Source organism: Conger conger, chromosome 2 (genome assembly GCF_963514075.1).
Source record: "Conger conger chromosome 2, fConCon1.1, whole genome shotgun sequence".
Taxonomy (NCBI): domain Eukaryota; kingdom Metazoa; phylum Chordata; class Actinopteri; order Anguilliformes; family Congridae; genus Conger; species Conger conger.
In genome coordinates, this window is record NC_083761.1 from 57,088,885 (window position 1) to 57,101,257 (window position 12,373).

A 12,373-nucleotide genomic window follows, 5' to 3' on the forward strand; every position below is an offset into this window, starting at 1 on the left:
GTGGGTACATAACACACCCCTCTGTACTTACTGTGGATACATAACACACCCCTCTGTACTTACTGTGGATACATAACACACCCCTCTGTACCTTCCGTGGGTGCATAACACACCCCAGTGTCCCAGCAGTCAGCAGATGACTGAGTGCTGTTTGGAGAGGCAGCCGCAGGTGTCTCACAGTGCGATGAGGAGGGTGGAGTGTAATGGTCGCATCGGCTCAGCGCGGCAATTCACAACATGGCGGAATTAGGTTTGTGTTAGATTGGTGCCTAATAGAAAATAAAGAAAGCAGTGGGGATACTAGTTACTGAGAGAGGGGGGCCGGGGAGGGAGGTTTCATCAGCGCAGGCTATCAGCCCAGAAGCACCCTGTTACATTCACTTTGAGCCCAGCCCTTTCCTATCTCAGCATTTCATCTCTGATAATAATCCAAACAAATTGAATTTCCTTTCCCGGATCTGTCTAAGCATTTTTAAAGTAAGGCTGGAATGGTGTGACCCGTGAAATAGGCTGAATGTAGATGAGTTAGGAGGGGAGGCGGTGGGCGTAGCGCGCTGAGGCCTCCCTCGGACGGCGTGCGGAGCGGGGGTCGCCCCCGAAAGGCCACGTGCGAGCGAGGGGAGGGAGGGCCGGAGCCGCCCGATTGGCTGCTTATTATTCCGCATCTGAAGCAGGTGTCAGGGAGGGCGGCGGCTGGAGCCACAGCGCTGACAGGGAGGTGTGTCTCCTGCCTCCTCGCTCCCTGGAGGAGTGTTTATTTCAGCTGTGAGAATATCAGGCAGAATGGTCAAGGAGCTCAATTCCTGCGTGGTGCCTATGTTGATGCTCTAGACCCCCCTCTACCCGCTCTAGACCCCCCTCTCCCTGCTCTAAACCCCATCTCTCTGCTTCAGCCCCCTTCTCCCTGCTCTAGACACCCCTCTCCCTGCTCTAAACCCCCCTCTACCCGCTCTAGACCCCCCTCTCCCTGCTCTAGACCCCCCTCTACCCGCTCTAGACCCCCCTCTCCCTGCTCTAAACCCCCCTCTACCCGTTCTAGACCCCCCTCTCCCTGCTCTAAACCCCCCTCTACCCGTTCTAGACCCCCCTCTCCCTGCTCTAAACCCCCCTCTACCCGTTCTAGACCCCCCTCTCCCTGCTCTAAACCCCCCTCTACCCGCTCTAGACCCCCCTCTCCCTGCTCTAGACCCCATCTCTCTGCTTCAACCCCCTTCTCCCTGCTCTAGACACCCCTCTCCCTGCCCTAAACTCCCTCTCCCTGCTCTAGCCCCCCCCTTTCCATGCTCTAGATACCCCTTCTCCCTGCTCTAGACCCCCTCTCCATGTGGAGACTGCCATCCGCTTGGAAGAGCGGAGACATTCATCTCCTCATTACGGCACTGGGCCTGTGCTTAGGTTCAATGGGGCTGGCAGAGGCAAATGACCGTGTCAGGCCCATTCAATCGGCTGCCCTTCTTCAGCAGGGCCTGCGGAAGTTATCATTTCATTTGCTGCGATGGTGCCACGCGTGATGCTGGAGATATTTGTCTCAGTGAAAGTGAGAGGAGAGCCGAGTCTCTCACCTTCTCCAATAGTGTTATCTTCCGCTGGGCAGCGCCTCAGAAGCGTGGAGGTGTGCTGTATGTTCTTTCCTCTTCCCCGTGTGGTTAAACAGCAGCGGCACTGCTGGGCCGTGCTGCCTTCTGTTACTCGGGGGTGATGTCATCAGTCCAGGAACTTTCCATGCTTTTCTTTGCATTTCCAGAACAGGGTTCACCGATGACATGACATGAGTCATAGCTGGGCGTTTCAAAAAGCCATTTCAGGTTTTGATTCTAGCTATTTTTTATTTTTTTCTCTTCCAACGGATTCACATCTGGCCTTGGACCGTTTCACCGTTACCACGACTGAGGAAAGCGTTTTTCGCCCTCTGACTGTGTTGCTACGCCAGGGCTAACCGAACCGCAGCGTGTATGCAAAGTGAGAAAATAAAAGCTAGCCGAAGGCTCGGCGTGAGTGCTTGGCACGGCCTCGCCCGCTCCGGTAATATTTTCCACATTTGCCGGTGTCAGGAGGGGCTTTGACGTTCCAGAGGTGCACTGGGAAGGCTGGAAGCCCCGAATTAAGCTGTCAGGGCAGAGACGCCTGCTGGTAACAAATGAACCTGAAGGACATAATGTATGTGCACATATTAGAGGAATAATGCATACGGGGTCTGGTTAAAATGCATTGATTCTGAAGACAGATAGACTGTGGGATTACTACATGAGGCCATCCTTGTTTCCGGGTATTGCGGTTGAACTTTTTATACGACGGTGGATTTTGCTGACGGCGCGAGGTTGGCCTCGCGTCACGTGACTGCCGTTCTTTTTCCCATCAGGTGGGAATTACACGGAAGCTGACGCCCCTCTCTGGAACTCCTTCATTTGCGTTCAATTCCGTGTGGTGGAATTAAAAAACGAACCGCGCGGGAAGTTTTGAATGTTGATAAATTCTCTGGTATGCATTATTCAGATGTCTCAGACATTGCAGCTGCTTGCTACATGATTGCTAGGTTGCATGGAATATACCCAGTACAGTTACTATGAAGGTACGGAGGAGCAGCTAAACCAATTTAATGGCAGATTTGTGTTCTTCCCACACCCTATGTTGGGTCTTGCTCAGATCAAAGCTTACAGATGGAGGACTGAACCTATGAGTTATTGCATTGCGGAATGTTCTTAGCGTGTGTGCGTGCATGTGTGTGTGTGTCCCCACCTACAGAACTGACACAGACCTCAGTGAAGCCTGCTACAGTCATGTTGTTGACGCTGTGGGACTTCTGAAGCAGCGCATTGACAACAAACAATGTTTCTTTGAAGCTGCCTGTGTTTTGATCATATGGGGGGGGGGGGGGGGGTGAAGCCTCAAGTCTCAGTGTTTCTCAGTCTTCTCTCAGCCAGGGAGCTGTCATCCTGCACTCTTCAGGCTCCTCATCTCTTCAACACAGAGACACACCACCAAACACCACAGTGCAGTGACACACCACCAAACACCACAGTGCAGTGACACACCACCAAACACCACAGCGCAATGACACACACACCTGCAAACACCGCAGTGCAATGACACACACACCTGCAAACAGCACAGCGCAATGACACACACACCACCAAACACCACAGCGCAATGACACACACACCACCAAACACCACAGAGCAATGACACACACACCACCAAACACCACAGAGCAATGACACACACACCTGCAAACACCACAGTGCAATGACACACACACCTGCAAACACCGCAGTGCAATGACACACACACCACCAAACACCACAGAGCAATGACACACACACCTGCAAACACCACAGTGCAATGACACACACACCTGCAAACACCGCAGTGCAATGACACACACACCTGCAAACAGCACAGCGCAATGACACACACACCACCAAACACCACAGCGCAATGACACACACACCACCAAACACCACAGAGCAATGACACACACACCTGCAAACACCACAGTGCAATGACACACACACCTGCAAACACCACAGCGCAATGACACACACACCTGCAAACACCACAGCGCAATGACACACACACCTGCAAACACCACAGCGCAATGACACACACCTGCAAACACCACAGTGCAATGACACACACACCTGCAAACACCACAGCGCAATGACACACACACCACCAAACACCACAGAGCAATGACACACACACCACCAAACACCACAGAGCAATTACACACACACCTGCAAACACCACAGTGCAATGACACACACCTGCAAACACCACAGCGCAATGACACACACACCACCAAACACCACAGAGCAATGACACACACACCACCAAACACCACAGAGCAATTACACACACACCTGCAAACACCACAGTGCAATGACACACACCTGCAAACACCACAGCCCAATGACACACACCGCTCAATTTAAATTCAGAGGAGGCCAGTGATGCAGAAGGATCACTGTATTGCATGATCCTTGCGCAGTAGAAACGAAAAACGTCGATTGATGAAAAATAAAGTATAACACATCACAGTAACACATCTCCCTGTTAGTATTTGAAGCATGTGTTGGATCGATTTCAGTAGCCGTCTGCTGAGTCCTATGTGTGCACAATGGATTCCCAGGCATGTTTTAATTACATAATTGTATTTTCACAAGGAGAGCTACAAGAAATGAATCCATTCCCATAAATTAAAATGAATTACTCACATATAAGATAAAATGTATTGAATGTCATGTCGAGCAGTTAAAAATAATCCATGATAATTTGATGTACCGTATTAAAACTGAATCAATTGCATGCCATTGATCTTTTTTTGGATCTGCGACACTCAGAAATGAACACACGAGCAACGTTATTCAAGTCAATTTGATTTTGGGAGATAATGGCTTAACAATTGGACTTGCTGTTCCAAACATGACTTGAGTTAATGAGCTCTCTGCTTCATGTCTTCAGCATCAAATAGGGAGGTAGAAAAGGAATAAACCGCTTTCAAAAACAAAATGAAAATTCACTCTAATTACCATACGCCTTTCAGAGGTGCGCACGCAGTGTGTGTCATAATTACAGATATCAGATTTGTTTTTGCAGTGTCTGAAATTCACATTTTCTGACCTCCCAGTATAGCTGGTGGTTGTATCCAATGGCATGTTTTACTAAGGATTTTTAGGCTTGGATACTAAAGCTAATTGGCAGTTTTCCTCTGAATGCAGTTAGATGTTAGAAGTGCAAATCACAATGGAAGATGGTTAACTCCCAAGTGACACACACAAGCTTTATTGCTAGTTTTTCTAAAGCCGCTTAATAAATGAAATGTTTTCCCTTCCTGAAACCAGAGAGTTGTAAAGATCGTTATAAAGAGTGAATGTGTTCATCTCCATATACATGAATCATTTGTTATTTAGCTTACAAACGACTTACGGTTGATTAGACTAAGCAGGGGACAATCCCCCCTGGAGCAATGCAGGGTTAAGGGCCTTGCTCAAGGGCCCAACAGATGTGCGGTTCTTATCGTGGCTAAACCGGGGCTTGAATCCCCAACCTTTTCATTCTAAGTCATGTAGCTTAGCCTCTAGGTTACAGGCTGCCCATTAATTGGCCACTACATATTGAAGCTCGGCCTTTTTTTCCTATTTGACACTAGTGGCTTGTAAACACCTGTATTAAGAGTGAATGTGTTCATCATGCCTCGGTGTAATAATCTCCTCACATAGTTTGCCGTTCCATATCCCCTCTAATCTGTGTTTTTCTTCCCGGGAACCTAAGGGGATCGGGCAGGAGTGCCGGGTTCGTTTCACCACGGAGAGGTGAAGTATTCACGTGGCTCTGACCAAGGCAGGAAAAGACACTTGAGCCAGGCCCTTAACCCCACATAGCTCCTGTGGGGATTCGCCCCTGCTTAGTGTAATCAACTGTAAACTGCTTTGGATAAAGGCGTCAATCATAACAAAAATCATTTTAGCATTTATATGGAGACAAGGTGTACACGTGATGCCAGTCTTTACAACCCTGGGGTTTCAAGGAGGAAAAACTGTTTTAATATGACCACTAACAGTAAAAAAAAAGTACCTGTAAATGTAAGTCGCTTTGGATAAAAGCATAAGATAAAGTAACAAATTATGATTTAAAAAATGGTAAAAATGTAATTCTGCATGCTCCTCAGACTTTAAGCCACTGCTCCATCTGCTACACAGCTCATCTCTTTCAGCCCACTGCGATGAAACCTGACCTTTCTTAACACTGTAGTGGAGTTGGGAACTTGGCGACACCTCCGAGATTGCCTCCCTTTTATAGACACCGGCCGTAGCTCTGCATAAAGAACACGACGTGATCTAGCTTTGCACATCTATACCGCTGTCGGAGTGATGTAAGGATAATTTCAGCGTTCTAGCTCGGTCTTATTTTAGCATTTTCAGCTTCATGTCAATTGACTTTCCATCTGCTCGTTCCGTACCTGCTGCTTTCCCCGTTAGCTCTTGCGCTATATATTCAACGCGCCACGTTATATTAGCCACGTAAATCATTCCAGGTAAGAGTATCTGCCCAATAAAAAGGGCAGAAATAGTACTTGAGAGGACTCGCGAGCCGAGCGCTGGGGAGCGGTTCTGCGTTAGCCCGTACGGACCCATGCGTCACGCGCGTCTGAGCGCATTGTCCGCCCGCGGATGATTTCTGATCGTGCGGCCCGCATGCAACGGTCAAACGGCTCCCCGCGCTCGCGTTCGGACCGAGACGTGAAGGTTTTAGGGTTCAATTAAACTGAGAGCTGCTCCCTCGTCCTCCCCCGCGCGCGGCGTGTATTTATGAAGCCCGCCTCGGATGGGACTTCGTCAGCAGTCGACTCGTGGCTGTGTTAGCGCGGCTGTGTTAGCGTGGCTGCGTTAGCATGGCTGTGTTAGCGTGGCTGCGTTAGCGTGGCTGTGTTCGCATGGCTGTGTTTGCGTGGCTGTGTTCGCATGGCTGTGTTCGCGTGGCTGTGTTAGCGTGGCTGTGTTCGCGTGGCTGTGTTAGCATGGCTGTGTTCGCATGGCTGCCTTAGCATGGCTGTGTTCGCGTGGCTGTGTTAGCATTGCTGCCTTAGCGTGGCTGCCTTAGCGTGGCTGTGTTCGCGTGGCTGTGTTAGCATGGCTGCCTTAGTGTGGCTGTGTTAGCATGGCTGTGTTCGCATGGCTGCCTTAGCATGGCTGTGTTCGCGTGGCTGTGTTAGCATGGCTGCCTTAGTGTGGCTGCCTTAGCATGGCTGTGTTCGCGTGGCTGTCTTAGCATGGCTGTGTTCGCGTGGCTGTGTTAGCATTGCTGCCTTAGCGTGGCTGCCTTAGCTTGGCTGTGTTAGCATGGCTGTGGGGCTCTTATAATGCTTGTTGTCCCAGGTCCTCTATATCCAGCAATCAGCAGCCCTGCAGCCGCACTTCATCTGTCAATAAAGCGCTCCCCTAACCTGAGTTTTTTTTTTTTTTTTTCAAAAAAGAAATGCATAAATATTCCCACACACAGCTGGCATGCCAAACAGATTAAATTTATTGGGCGACTGCACAGTGGAGTTTTAGATTGGTTTTCCGGCATTTGGCTCGCTTAACTGAAATATTCCAAATTGCCGGCAAAACGAAATAAATTTCACATGACGGAAGTCTCCCCGGGTTGGAGAGGAGGGCCATCAATCAGGAGGAGAGGGGCGGAGGCTGGGCGCGGAGTGGAGCGGGGGGAGTTGGGGGTGGGGGGCCTCTGTGAATTACGGGGCAGATCATCCTGAGCGTCACAGATAAAGATTCCTAAGGCCCCGCGCTCCCACTTCAAATGGATTACCAATTACCGCCGCCCGGAATGTTCCGGGCGGGAGGGGGGAGACATTTGGGGGAGCGCCGGTGGATCCACCGGCTGGTTTGGAGCAGGGAGATTAGCAGACGCGGTTGAAAAGGTTAGGCGCTCGGGGAAATGGAGGTAGGGATGAGGCGAAGGCTGTAAAAAAAAAAACCAGAAAAACAGGTGCCCCTCCGAACGGATCGTTCCATATTTCCGGAAGCTTCCGCGGCCGGCCGGACCCTCCCGCCGGCTGATGGATGCTTTTGATTATGACGGCTTAATAAATTCCGCTGTCAATTTACCGCGGCGCATCCGGATCATTTGTATGCCGAGGGGCAGCGCTGTTTACGGCGCGATTGATTCGTCCGGGATTCAGGAGGCGCGTTATTATTTCTGCGCGGCGGGACGGCTTTCAGGGATCCTCTCAGATGAAAGCCGTTAACCCCTCGCTCCACTCTTCCCTGACCGCCGGCAGAGGGGCGGGATTTCGCTCAATGCCGGCGCCATATCTCACTTTTATCGAGCGCAAAATGTGTGTAGCACGGCAAAAGCGAACCCAAGGTCTGGCGAATAAAAGTCGCCATTACAGTGGCAGCGGGGTATTGAGGGCAGCTCTGACAGATTGTCGCTTGACACGCTGTAATTCCTTGAGATGACCTGTTTATAATCCTACAGCTGGGACTATGGTGCCAGCTGAGATCTTTAGTGGGGTGGGAAGGGTTTTTATTGACTGTATCCTGTGGAAGCATAACATTTTCAACAAAAAGAAAAAATGCGGACAATGTCTTCATTAGCTTTTAGTTGGAAACCAGACAAGGATAATTCAACCGAAGGATACATTTCAAATTGAATAAATATTACAAAGAATTCATCAAATAGTGCTTCAGGCGTTTTTGTACGAGGATAACATTACAGCATTATGCTTTTCATTATTCAACGGCCATGACACGGGCAGACGCGTTTAGAAAACGAATTTGAATCCGTTTTTTTCTAGCGGAAATTTCCAGAAAGGACGAGATGTCTGCGGGGTACGGGAGTACCGTCGGCGGGGTAGGTGAACGGAGAGTGGCGGAGCGCTGTTGTTCAGTATAAACCCAAAAAGAAAGAACAAAAGAACGACGCCTACACAGACGCCAGAAGGCCTCCGTGGGGAGAGAGCTCTCAGACAGGAGACAGGTGCGTCTTAGCATCGCTGGGACTGGTCGCGACCCTCTGCTCCGCCCACCAGGCACCTGTGAAGAACACGCCGGAACAAGCTGCGCTGGCAGACCGAGCGGGGGGCCGTCACTCCCCCCCCCCCCTCCCTGGGAACACAAATTACAACCGCGCAAAATGTAGGCCTTATAAGTGAAGGGTCCCTGCCTCTTTGTCATAGCATGAAGTAATACGGCGTCTTGCTGCTTTTAACAATGTTTAATTACTCAGTTTTTCTTCCTTTTTTTAAAAGTGGAAGCATGCTAGCCAGCTGGGCACACAAAGGTCGCTGTAGGATAGAACAGATACGTGCAGGTCGCTGTAGGATAGGACAGATACGTGCAGGTCGCTGTAGGATGGAACAAATACGTGCAGGTCGCTGTAGGATAGGACAGATACGTGCAGGTCGCTGTAGGATAGGACAGATAGGTGCAGGTCGCTGTAGGATAGGACAGATAGGTGCAGGTCGCTGTAGGATAGGACAGATACGTGCAGGTCGCTGTAGGATAGGACAGATAGGTGCAGGTCGCTGTAGGATAGGACAGATAGGTGCAGGTCGCTGTAGGATAGGACAGATACGTGCAGGTCGCTGTAGGATAGGACAGATAGGTGCAGGTCGCTGTAGGATAGGACAGATACGTGCAGGTCGCTGTAGGATAGGACAGATACGTGCAGGTCGCTGTAGGATAGGACAGATACGTGCAGGTCGCTGTAGGATAGGACAGATACGTGCAGGTCGCTGTAGCATAGGACAGATACGTGCAGGTCGCTGTAGGATAGGACAGATACGTGCAGGTCGCTGTAGGATAGGACAGATAGGTGCAGTACCCGAGCTGCAGTGGGGCTTCCCGTTCAGCGTCCCTGCGATATTCCCATCTGCCGTGCTTGCCCCGCTGCTCTTTGGTTCATAAATAGGTGACTGGAGTTAATTTGTTCCGAGCGCTGCTCTTAGTGTCCATTGGCAGGTTCTTGGAGTTCGACTAATCTCTCTTCCACACGCTCTCTCTTTAGCGGCATTAGGCTGGCCCCGGTTAATGACGAGACTGACGCAGATAGAGGAGCTGTCTGGTGGCTGAGCGCAGTCTCTCATACACAAAAAGTCTTCAGCTAGCCTTTTACGCACCGCTACTCTTTCCCTTCTCAAAGCAACGCACACGTATACACTCAGTGAGCACTTTGTGAGGTATTTATTAGACGTAATTTTTTGACTTAAGTCTTCTGCTGCTGTAGCCTATCCACTTACAGATTTGATGCATTGTGTGTTCAGAAATGCTCTTCAGCATACCTCTGTTGTAATGCGTGATTATTTGCTTTACTGTCACCTTCCTGTCAGCTTTGACCAGTCTGGCCCTTCTCCTCTGACCTCTCTCATTAACAAGGCATTTTTGCCCTCAGAACCGCTTCTTACTTGATGTTTTTTGTTTTTGGCACCATTCTCTGCAAACTCTAGTTTACACTGTTGTGCGTAAAAATCCCAGGAGATTAACAGTTTCTGAGATACTCAAACCTGGCACCAACAATCATTCCACGGTCAAAATCACTTAGATCACATGTCTTCCCCATTCTAACATTTGGTCTGAAAAACAGCTGAACCTCTTGACCAAGTTTTTATGCATTTAGTTGCTGCCACATGGCTGATTAAATATTTGAATTAACAAGCTGGTGTGCAGGTCTGTGTGATAAAATGGTCAGACATACATAAGTGCATACATGCATATGTGGCTCAATGCCAGCAAATAAAGAGAATTCATTTTGGCCATCTGGAAATGGTTTTACTGTGGACGTTAGCTCTAAATTGCATCTCCTACTGCACTGCACATATTATAAATAACATTCAGATTTTGACAGCTTGCAAACTGTAGCAAGCCATTGTTAAGTGTGAGCCAATAAGGATATAGGCTATGTGATGTAAAATAACTGGTCTATGATCAGACGCTTTCAAACTAAAAAAACTCTTAACATATGATTAAAATGGTGACATGATGATCACTTGTCAGTGAGGCAGCGCGTTTGTTGTGCTATTAATGCTGGGAAGCGAAAATTTCCCCTTCAACAAGTGGTGTAATCGTAGTCATCTGAACCTCTTATTTATTCTGTGTTTTTAATTGATCCTATTTAACAGCCAAACGCTCAAACAAAACTGCAGTGACTCTGCATCTCTACTCTCATCCTCTCTGCTTTATAATCAGGTCACAAGTGAGCAAATTGGCTTTCATTTCGAGCTCACACAGCACACAGGGTGAAAACTTACGCTGTCAACATATCACCATTTTTAATTCCATTTTAAGGCTGTATACTGCACAGTTTTTCCTCTTGTTTTTGTTCACAAATGTATGGAGTACAGTTCAGTATGGCTCTACTGGGTGAAAACCTGTGTAGTGAACATGCAATATCACCATTTTAAAGTCCATTTTAAGGCTGTTACACCTTTTCTCTTGTTTTGTTTGCAGATGTATACAAAAACAGCTCTGTACGGTTCTGTTGGGAACAAATGTTTGTTCCTAAATACAATTACCATGTATGAAAGATTGAAAGCAACCAGATGTGAAAATTGTTCAATGGACTGAATAATGTCACTCTGAATGGTTTGTGTGTGTGTCTTTATATATAGTGTACTGTACTATATGTAATGTAATGAAAATGAATGTCTGTAATCCAGTCCAGTAAGGAGTTCATTTTCAGTTTTGTCCTCAAAAGTGCACGGAGAGTATTGAATTACCGGTAGTAACTCAGTTTGTGTCGAGATAATGGCGTGCCTTTGTGCCGAGAGCGTGATTTTCTTTGTCCGATTCCATTCGCCGTTCCCGTCCTTTGTTAGTATAATTCCATATGGAAGTGAGGACTGGCTGGCGGAGAGCATGTGGTGTGAAAGTGGCCTTAGTCATCGGGTCGGGGCTGAAATTCTCTCTGGGTAATACACCTCAGAGTGGGGCCTCTGGCTTCTGTGAGAGGAGCCGGTACCACATCCCTCATAGCCGCACATTATCTTCCAACAATGAGCCCTAATAGCCCAGAATGCCCACCACCAGGTTCTGCAGATACCTTCATTTCCGTAATGCCTCGCAAAGACCTTCTACTTTCACAAAGGAACCGACCCACCACATGCCACCTGACCCGCTGCTCCGAGTATCCCTGACGTTCCATCTGCGAGACACGGGAACATATCCGGAGATTAATGCCGGAGCTATGCATTCAGCCTTTCCTACTTCCTTGTTGAATTGCTGGCCTGAATTGCTAAATTTGAAGGTCCGTTGGCAGATAGACGGGTGGGCAGTATCCACAGTCGAGCTGCTCAGGGCTGGCGACCCAGATTAACAGAAACGGTGATCGCTCTTGTCTTCCAGATGACGTGCCTCCGTATTTCAAGACCGAACCGGGCCCTCCGCAGACCCACCTGGAGGGGAACCGTCTGGTGCTGACCTGCCTAGCCGAAGGAAGCTGGCCCCTGGAGTTCAAGTGGATGCTCAACAACTCTGACATCACTTCCTTCTCTCCTGAGTACAAGTAAATGTCTGCCCCCATCACCCATAGTCCTGTTCTCTACACGCTCTCCTCACACCATCTTATTTCTGCAGCTCAGTGCAAACATAGGTAATTCCATGGAAATTGAACTCATTGTTTCCTTAAAGTTCCTTAAAGTGCCCACAAAAGTTCTGCTTCGTTATGACCAGTCAGTCTGCGGTTTTCACCCGGAGAGGGATTTTAGTGTTATTATTATGCAGCAAATCAGATTAGCATGCTGCATTATGTATGCAAATTGCAAATGAAGGAATGAGAAGTTTCCAGGCGCAACAGTGGGTTTTTTTTTTTTTTTTTTACGCTGCTTTCAGATATGTTTTAGCTGCCCTTCATAATTTGGACCTCAGTCGTGTCA

The 12,373-nt window shown here is 48.6% G+C and overlaps 1 protein-coding gene across 1 annotated transcript in view; it reads left to right on the top strand.

Moving 5' to 3' along the window:
* Window positions 1-12,373, top strand: part of sdk1b (sidekick cell adhesion molecule 1b) — a 354,443-nt gene that overhangs the window by 164,516 nt on the left and 177,554 nt on the right. The window contains exon 3 of the mRNA XM_061230637.1: window positions 11,844-12,003. Coding sequence (XP_061086621.1) covers window positions 11,960-12,003 — 44 coding nt within the window. The 5' untranslated portion in view covers window positions 11,844-11,959. The remainder of the gene's footprint in view (window positions 1-11,843; window positions 12,004-12,373) is intronic.